Below are 9,516 nucleotides of genomic sequence, written 5' to 3'. Positions count from 1 at the left end.
TAAGAAGCACAGTAATTTTTTGAGAAAATTGGCCGGAAAGTTAGCGTGCTTTTCAAATGGTAATGGTTGTCTCCTTACTTGAAATCCGATTTAATTTCAAAAGCAAGAGTTTCCCCAATAAGTGGCATGCACCGTAGGACAGATCTCGACCAGAGGAATCGGAATATGCCGAGAAAATATGTCCAAGCACTGTACATTTTGGAGAAAATGGGCAAAATTTGAATTTTTATTTTAGGAAGGTCATTTTTTACTATTGCAAATTGTTGAACAAATTGTTTACGGCATCCAACAATTCAAATAATTTTCAATTGTTGCCCTGTATCATTCCACTTTAATTATTCAAAGTGAGCGGTGGTTTTTGCGCAGTGATTGGGGCTATTGAACCGACGACGTGTGCGAGAGAGGGTACGCGAGGTTATTATTGTTGTTCCGCCGATGGACGGACGGACGCGCGGCGACGACGGCGGCGGCGTCTCAGTCAGCGTCAGGCGAATAATGGTAATAGGTGACGGCTTGGCTGGCTGACTCCGCGGTTCCGCAAAAGTAAATCGGCAGGTGCTCGTCGGTTTCCGAAACTCTACTCATGGAGAACGCAGGAGAGCTACATACACGAGACGATAAAAATAAATAAATAAATATCTCGCCTCCGGGAGAGGAAAATAAGAGAAAGAACAAAAAAATAATCGAGCCGGCGCGTGCTACTGATCGACCCAGCCGAGACTGAATGCAATTCTGGAAAGGTGCTTTTGCCTGCACGTACGTTCATTTGCACTCACAAGCAAGTACAAATTGCTGAACCGGCGCGAAGAGATGCACTGTTTGAACTGCGGTCGTGTGATCAGACAATCAGAACTGCTGGCTAAAAATAGCACTCAGCAGAATTTCTTGATGAAATAAATATTCTTAGAGATTTAATATATTTTCTGACTAAAAAAATTAACACAGATTTTAAAGAGGAATGATACAGGGCAACAATTGAAAATTATTTGAATTTTTGGATGTCATAAACAATTTGTTCAACAATTTGCAATAATAAAAAAGGACCTTCCTACAGTAAAAATTCAAATTGTGCCCATTTTCTCCAAAATGTACAGTGCTTGAACATATTTTCTCGGCATATTCCGATTCCTCTCGTCGAGATCTGTCCAATTGTGTATGCCACTTATTGGGGAAACTCTTGGTTTTGAAATTAAATCGGATTCAAGTAAGGAGACAGCCATTACCATTTGAAAAGCACGCTAACTTTCCAGCCAATTTTCTAAAAAAAAAATTACAGTGCTTCTTAGGTCAATTTAGGCTTCAACTGAATCCTAAGGGATGAGTTTATGCATTGGCAACAAGCATTTTCTAGGCTTTTGAAGTATCATTTCCCTTTAAACAGTTTAAAATACAGTGTAGATAAAATTTAACCTAATTTTTCTTTTAATTTTATGGTCAGAAAGGGCTACGTTTTTAGGATTCTTGAAATATTAAATTTTTATAGCTTCATTGTCTGATTTAAACAACCTAATTTCATTGTTAATTAGAATTCATGTTTATGTATGTTTCATTCCATAAAAAAGTCTTTCCATATAGCTCACTAAAAATTTATGGTATCCATAAAAATTGTAGGAGCTAGAGGGCTGTGAATTTAGACGACCGATTATTTTGTTGATTTTTCCGAGCTTCCAATCGTCACGAGACCATCAAATGAGCATGAATCATGCAACTTAAAGCCATTTGAAACGTCGCATAAAATGCCAAATCTGTATAAAAGAGTCAAAAGAGTGGCTAAACACCCGTGCAACAGTTTTCACTTGGGAAATATTTTAGAGTTTAAACAATTAAACGAAAAACACCAACTAATTTGTCTCTAAAAACAGCCCTTTTTATTCACAATAAAATAAATATATCCAAATTTCAATAAAATTTTATTTGACTTGAAGCCACAGAGAAAAGTTGTCCACAACTTTTTGCCTCGCGCTGGTTAGTGAGGGCGGATCGTTTGGTTTTGAGGCGTCCGTCACATCCACGCAGTGAGAAGCATCTGTACGGATTGAAAACAAATAAAAAAACATTATTTATTATTTCATTTTTCAAAAAAAACCTTCAATAAAAATCACGGGTGATTCCGGGTTGAGGTCTTCCTCCATTTGCACCGGATTGACGGGGTCCAGGGTGCCCACTGTGTACACAACTCGCGAAATTTTCGGATTTTTTCCTCCGTGAAGCAGGTTTGTGCGTTCAATACCGGCTTCCAGGTGTGCAGCAGAAAACCTGGCGGTGAATGATTTTAATTACTTTTGATCGGCATTTATTTATTTTTTTCTTACTCGGGGCCATAAACCGAGGAGCAGAACTGGAGCATGAACTCTAGCGGCACGTGCTGACCGAAAGGTTGGTTAGTTGAGCTCAAAGGGTTGAACCAGCCAAACTCGTTGCACGAATGGTACAACCACTGCCGAGCTGCGGAAAAATATTATTTTAAGAGGAAAAATTTGAAACTTTATAATTTAATTCAAAAATTTAACTTTCTAAATTAAAAATTTAACACATTTTGCCAACCAATGAATTTTAAAACCTAAAAAGTGTCTAATTTAAGAATATCCTAGATACATTCTTCGTTAATCTCGTTATTTAATTGAACTAGGGGCCAAAAGTAGACTCAAAATTATTTGTAAGTGCGGTGTTAAAATTAAATCCTGGAGACTGATGCTAAAAAGGTTATTTAGTTCGCAGAAATTTAATTTTTATATTATTATTTTCTGTCAATTAAAAAGAAAATAAATAATTTTTACTGTAACTAGTATCGGAGAATTCGATTTGGTCGCGATACGTCTCGACCAGGCGCGTAGAGTTCACACTAAGCGTGTTGTTTAGCAGAATCTGCGATTGAACATTAATCAGCATCAGCACACGGCTACATTAGCTAATTTGAACTCTTTTAATACCGTTCGCAGCAGCCCGGAGTAGGTTTCCAGAGGCTGACTTTGTCCGTTCAAGAGGAAATCGCAGAGGAATTTGTTCGTTCCGGGTCGCGCCACCTGAATTAAAGAGCCGAAAATCGATGCGATTTGGAACCAAAACAGCGTCACGTCGTTCGGTCTGGATAGGTCGATCTCCTCGGCTAAACTGCAATTTTGGAAGGTTAAAAAATACAGGGCAAAATTAAATGTACATATTTTTGCCATGTTTAAGTAAGTGATAAAAAGATCATGTTTGTTTGAATTCTGATATGAAAAGGATAGTCCATTTTTTTAAATAGACCGAACTGTTGACGCTCATTTTGGTTTGGTTCTTTTGCATTGTTAAATGTTTCAAAATTTGAAGGTTTTGGAAGCAAAATATTCTCAGGAGGCACCTCTTAGTTTTAAAAATCAATGAATAAGAAAATAACTTATTTTTTCTAATCTCTAAAAATTATTATTATTTTTATTTATGACAAAAATTATTTATTTACTCTGTAAATTAGTTTTTAGTTTATAATTTCATTAAAATTACAACTGCTTTTGACTAGACAAAATATGTGACATTGTGGAAAGCCTCGATAATTTATTTTGCAATGCAATGTTTTTTTTATAAAAATAAGGAGTTCCAATAATTTAATCCAAGTATATCGACAGTTAATTTTTTATCTTTAATTATTCTTTGATTTAACCCAACGTGAAAACTTCTGAATTTAAGATACGCACTTGAAAAGGGCTGTGATATTTTCTGATTTGCCGTCATCGATCAAAATCTGCAGCTCAGCCATGGCACTCTCGATCACGGAAGGACAGCCGGCATCCTCTCGCAGCAAAGCGACGTTGACAACCTCGAAAAACTCTTTTTCCTTCGATGAGGATGCGAATGCAATTAATTTGTTTCTACCTGGATAGCCGGCTTTGGCGAGCACCGGCGCCCCTGACGCGTATGCAGCGTGGAAGACGTGCGGATAGCGAGCTCTAGCCCAAGCCAGTGTACGAGGCGCCGATCACAATCCACGCACCCTCCAGGCCCAGCTCGCTTTTCAAACTTTGCGCGAAATTGGCAGTGTCCTCCAATGCTTGGTCCATCGTTAAATACGACAGATTTTCAACCAGTAAATTTCTAGTAAAATTAATTAGTTTCTGTATTTTTAATTCATGCATTAAAAGGATGCTATTTTTGAAAATTACACCGTAAATTAAAAAAAATCTAAAATGGGGTGCAGTGCACCCAGTTTCAGATTTAGGTTTTAAATGATTTTTATGTAATTTTACGCCACTGGTCTGCTCTGTCCGTAAAACCGATGTTCCAAGTAGATAGTCAAAGCGCCGAATCGTTCAGCAAGTTCTGCAATGAAGCCGTTCTCCACGTGTCCGGCCTTAACTTCCCATTCACCACCGAGCACCAGAAACACCGGGCTACTGCTCGTGTAGGTCGCATTGCTGATCAAATATCGCTAGTGGAATTAAATACAAAAAATAATTAAAATGAAGCTGAAATTCCAATTTATGAAATAGAAGCCAGATCAGTATTAAATTTTTAGAACTAAAAAAACCCGTAGGAATTTTGTTTTTTCCCTTTGCACAAATTTATGGCATAACATTGAAAAATCTGATCTTATTTCCCAATTTAAGATCTTGAGATTTAAAAATATTGAAAGCAAAAATCCCAGTTTACTTGATTCCACAAGCGCGTGTCGAAGATGTCCGAGTGGTCCACTTTCTGGCTGAAGAATTTTTCTTGCATCCACCTGCTCTCGTCGCTCGTCTCCGGAAACACATTTTTAAGCAAAAACTCGAACGCGTCCGCAGAATAAACGGAATTAAACAGGGCTAAGCAGAGAAAAAGGTATTTCCATCTCGTTGCCATTTCAAAAACTACTGTTTATTTTATCATATAAGCAACAATTTTCAGATAAGCTTTTGGAGATTAGATGCCCGTATCGCGCACGTTTTATAGTTAACAAAATATGGAACGAGCTGAAACATGAAACGGGTTTGCTGCGCGCTCGTGTTGCTTTTAGCCCTCTCAATTAGGGTTGAAGCTGGAGAAGAGTTTAACCCTTTCAGTCTGCTCAGCGAAAGCAGGCGAGTTTTCCCAGAGCTCGAGGCGTACAATGGAACCGCATTCAAAGAGGAATTTTTCACACAAAAGCTGGACCACTTTGACATTCTCGACGGCCGCACGTGGCAACAGGTAGGTTGACACTGCATGATATCTGCTTTATTTCGCGTGGGTGTTTTAAATATTTTTCAGCGTTACTTTGTGACGAATGGCACATACACAAGCGGAGCGCCGATTTTCTTGGTCTTAGGTGGAGAATGGGAAGCCAACCCTGTTCACATAGAATTGGGTTTTATTGGCCAACTGGTAGAATACTTTGGCGCCTACACAATTTATTTAGACCACCGTTTCTACGGGCAAAGCAGACCGTTTCCGTAAGATTTGTTTAATATTCAAAATTATTTAAATTTATTGATTATTTAGATGAACAAAAATAATATCTTTAATAAAAAAACACGTTTTTCAAGATTCCCCAGAAGCAGCGGGGACTAGATTCGTGCGACGCGCAGATATGGCGTCCGGAAAAAACGGTGTCACGTGAAAATACGCGAAAAGAAGCAAGTTTTGGTCAATATTGTGACACAATTTGCATTACTCTTAACTAATTGTGTCTTTTGGATCGTAAAAACAAACTCTCGACACTCGTACGGCAATCCAAAGAGAGCCTTTTGTTTCCCGCATTCAGACGCCATCTTGGATCTGCGCAGTGCGAACCAATTTTATCGCACATCTGGCCCCCGCTGCCCAGAAGAATATAATCTGCAAACTCTTTTAATTTTTTTAGCTGTCCAAATCAACGAACATTTTATAATTTATTCCCAATAAAGACGTTAAAGACAGTTATATTTCAATTTTAATTTAAAATGTTTGAAAATAAAATTTTAAAAGTGATTTAATTTTTTTAGGGACCTGCTGCTCGAAAACATGGTGTACCTGAATATGGACCAGGCGTTGGAGGACACGGCTTACTTCACGCAGAAAATGAAGCAGGACTTTGGTCTGGACGGCAAGTGGATTTTGATCGGCGCCTCGTTCACCGGCGACATGACCGCGTGGGCCAGGGCGCGCTACCCGCATCTCTTCCACGCCGCGTACTCCTCAGGCGCGCCCGTGCAGGCTCAGGTCGAGGTGGCAGGTGACCTGACACACTGGACTAGAAGCAATTTATAATAATTGTTAATTTTTTTCCGTTGAAATAGAGTATTACGAGGTGGTCGGGCGCGCTTATCTGGACACGGACCCGCTTTGCTACACGGTGCTCGAGGAAGGCATGCTGGCGTTGCGTCAACTCGTGCAAATCGGTGACGCGGCAAACATCACTCGCCTTTTTAAGTAATTGCGAATAATAATTTTAGCTGAAATAATTTGCGCTTCAATTTTCTTTTATTTATTGTTAAATCATAATAATTTCTTTTCAACGAAGATTTTTCAAGTATTTCAATATTTATTTAATAACAGTGAATTAATTAATTAATTATAAATAGAAAATGAACTAGATGAAGTTGGAAAATATAAATTTATTCAAGCACTACTAATGACAAGTGATAATTTGTTTATAATTCAACGAATGGAATAAATTTGTACACAACATAAACCAAGCGGATAGTTTTCACTCGCCACTTCAATATCTGTAAATTGAGACGAAAACTGCAATATGATTTTTAACAGTTTTTTTTTTAAATAGGATGCTCTAGAGGAATTGGTTTATTAATTTAAAATTTTCCAAACCCAATTTTTTTCTGGTCTACAGCTTGGTGGAGGATATCAACGTGTCAGTGGAAGATGACGTAACTCTGCTGTATTTTGTGGTCACGCAGATTTATGGGAGCTTGGTGCAAGCATCCACACCTGGCTCGTTGGAAAACGTTTGCTCTCGCCTGGTTTCTGGCCAGGACAACCCTTTAGAAGCGTTTGCTCAAGTTTATAGAGAGGTTAGTTTTCCATTACAGGAGCGTAAAATATTTAATTACTTATTTCATCTTCAATTTCACAGACTATTTTTAACATTCCCTTGAGAATCGATGCCTCACAGTTGGTTGAGTCTTACCGAAATCAGACAGATTACAGTGTTGATATCAGTGAGTTTTTTTTTAAATTAAAGAAAATTTTTATAATTTGTATTTTCCCTTTTAGCTCGTCAGTTCATGTACCAGTCATGCTTGGAATTTGGCTGGTTCACTGCTGTTTCCTCTCAAAACCAACCCTTTGGGCCTGTCGTTCCGATAGAATTCCGGCTCAAATTCTGCACCGCTGTTTTTGGACCTGAGTAAGTTGGTTGATTTTGTGCTGCGAAGAAAATAAGTAATAGACTCTCGACGATGGGAGCCTTTATTTTGTTAAATATGAGCGTAAAAATGCACATTTTCACCACTTTTAAAAATTTATTTCACCTTGAAGAATAACAAATACAAGGGAGACAGGTGCACTATTCTATTAAATGTGCCGCTTTACAAATAAAAAGCTTTATGTTGACAAAAATTTACGAGCTTATATGATGTGCCAACATAAATCCAGAACAATTAAATTTAATTATAAAACCTTGGATTTGGCACGTATATTTTGCCCTTGATTTTTATTTTAAAAATATTGTGGGAATTTTTTTTAAATAAGACAGTGTATTTTAGAAGGAACTATAGAATATGTCTTAAAGCTGACGTTGGCGGTCACTTTTCATTGTATTGGCTGAGAAGGCATTGTCCAATTCACGCCTCTGACAAAAGTTGTTTACCTTGTCCATTCTTCCACAGGTTCACCAGGGAGCGTTTAGAGGCTGGGGTGGAGAGGACTAATCTCTTGTATGGAGGCAAACGACCTGATGTTACCCGCGTTGTGTACACGGTGGGATCTCTCGATCCGTTTAACCCCGTTCAAATGAGCGAAGAGCCAAACGTAGATGCCCCGGTGATCATTATCCAAGGTGCTGGGTTTTAAAGGTTGTTTTACCACCACACACGTGACTCTGTTTGGTATAATATTTCATAGGTGCGTCTCACTGCATCGACATCACGAGTCCGGCATCGCCGGATGAGCCCCCACCTTTGGCAGAGGCGAGAACCAGGGTGGTTCAGCTTCTTACTACCTGGCTCGCAGAGGAATAAAATTCAAGAGTAAATTTTAAAATGTCAAATGAGAATATTCGATCAATTTATGAAAAATAAACAAACACTACATAGAATGCAATTTTATGTATATATTTTTCCAAGCCGCCAATTTCAATTAAAATAAGGAACACATTTTTTTGCAAAATAAAATATGGGACCACCTGACCACAAAGAAGAAATAATTAAAATAAAATTACGGTTTTAATGAAATTTTACATTGTATTCTAAATAAATATTTTCAAGAGAATTTTTTATAAAAAAATATTTTGGGCAGTGCAGAAGGCGCAGACCGACTGACAAAAAATAGAAAGTAAATAAATCACTTGTTCTTCTATTTTGGCTTCACAGGCTGCGGCATTCACATAGAATTTCACACGAAAATCCTATATATATTTGTCTAAGGCGGTTACTTGTAAGGAATTTAAGATCAAAGTCAGTGCATTATTTTCTGAGCACAAAAACGAGCGAAAAGAGAAACAGGCAAAGGTGCGTATTTACAAACATAGTACACACTCGCACCTTCCTTGCGACAAAACCCGCACTTACAATACACTAAGCGGATTACACACTATATTTTTCTTTTCTGCTCTTTCTTAAAGTCATAAATCTTTAAAGGAAAACAACAAATAGATGCTATTTAATTTACTCTAAGGCCAAATATTCTTAATATTTTCTGCGCATATTCGTTAATGGAGCACCTATTTTTTTTAGAATTATTTAAATATTTTATTTATTAAATTAAAAAATTAATTCATTAAAGCCCTGCCTTGAAAAATTACATTTTATATGGGGAATGCACCAAATATGTATGTTGAGACCGTTTTCAAGGTATTTATCTGACTTCGTAGGCAATTTAGAAGAATTTAGACGGATTTGGGCTCCAGTTTCAAGTAGTGGTGTTGCTCAGAGCTCTTAACATTGTGCAATTCATGCTAATTTGGGGTCAACAAGCACAAAAAAGAAGTTGATCGTCTAAAATTCCCGATCCTTTAAAATTCAGAAAAATTATATAATTTAAAATGTGCTTAGCTAAAATTAAAATTGTTATTTTTACGGTTATGGAGTCAAAATGTCATTAATGGCTCCAAGGGAAACGCAGCCAGAGTGCTGTCGAGAAGAAGCAAAAAAAAATAATAATTTGATCCGACTGCTGACGTTGATCCGCACAAAAAGTTTGCCCGTTAATTTATGGCTCCACTCAGCGACCGGGCCTTTATACAGATGCGTTCAATTTCGCAAAAGTGGTTTGTTTTTTCCTTCGACTAATCAAGGGGCCCCCAAGCAGTTTGCTCCCCTTTCAACCCCTGCGAAAAAGACGCGGTGGCGATTTTTTTGCAGATCCTATCTGCCAGAGTGCCGTGTGTGACGAGCAGAGAGCTTTGCAATAAATGTCATTTAACAATAA

General features: G+C 37.8%; 2 protein-coding genes across 2 annotated transcripts; one reads left to right on the top strand and one right to left on the bottom strand.

Annotated features, from left to right (window-relative positions):
• Window positions 1-1,842: 1,842 nt before the first annotated feature.
• On the bottom strand, window positions 1,843-4,831 carry LOC135940790 (thymus-specific serine protease-like). Its single transcript, XM_065485844.1, is given in 10 exon segments — window positions 1,843-2,026; window positions 2,087-2,256; window positions 2,313-2,445; window positions 2,778-2,865; window positions 2,931-3,111; window positions 3,672-3,804; window positions 3,850-3,932; window positions 3,934-4,068; window positions 4,221-4,402; window positions 4,624-4,831. Coding segments are annotated over 10 exon segments (1,413 nt in total). The 5' UTR covers window positions 4,816-4,831; the 3' UTR covers window positions 1,843-1,910.
• An 89-nt stretch (window positions 4,832-4,920) lies between these two features.
• LOC135940789 (putative serine protease K12H4.7) lies at window positions 4,921-8,170 on the top strand. The gene is made up of 9 exons (XM_065485843.1): window positions 4,921-5,142; window positions 5,203-5,384; window positions 5,916-6,145; window positions 6,210-6,342; window positions 6,761-6,941; window positions 7,004-7,088; window positions 7,144-7,276; window positions 7,758-7,927; window positions 7,993-8,170. Exons 1-9 carry the CDS (start codon window positions 4,933-4,935, stop codon window positions 8,106-8,108), a joined length of 1,440 nt encoding a protein of 479 aa, XP_065341915.1. The 5' UTR covers window positions 4,921-4,932; the 3' UTR covers window positions 8,109-8,170.
• Window positions 8,171-9,516: the final 1,346 nt, after the last annotated feature.

This window comes from Cloeon dipterum, chromosome 3 (assembly GCF_949628265.1).
Source record: "Cloeon dipterum chromosome 3, ieCloDipt1.1, whole genome shotgun sequence".
Classification (NCBI taxonomy): Eukaryota; Metazoa; Arthropoda; class Insecta; order Ephemeroptera; family Baetidae; genus Cloeon; species Cloeon dipterum.
This window is presented reverse-complemented; position numbering and strand designations above follow the sequence as displayed.

What these genes read in the sequence shown, in the direction of transcription:
- LOC135940789 (XM_065485843.1), top strand. Translation starts at nt 4,933, where the DNA reads ATGAAACGGGTTTGCTGCGCGCTCGTGTTGCTTTTAGCCCTCTCAATT. An exon ending in AACATCACTCGCCTTTTTAA is followed by an intron (nt 6,343 to 6,760) that starts GTAATTGCGAAT and finishes TCTGGTCTACAG; the next exon opens with CTTGGTGGAGGATATCAACG. An exon ending in TTGCTCAAGTTTATAGAGAG is followed by an intron (nt 6,942 to 7,003) that starts GTTAGTTTTCCA and finishes TCAATTTCACAG; the next exon opens with ACTATTTTTAACATTCCCTT.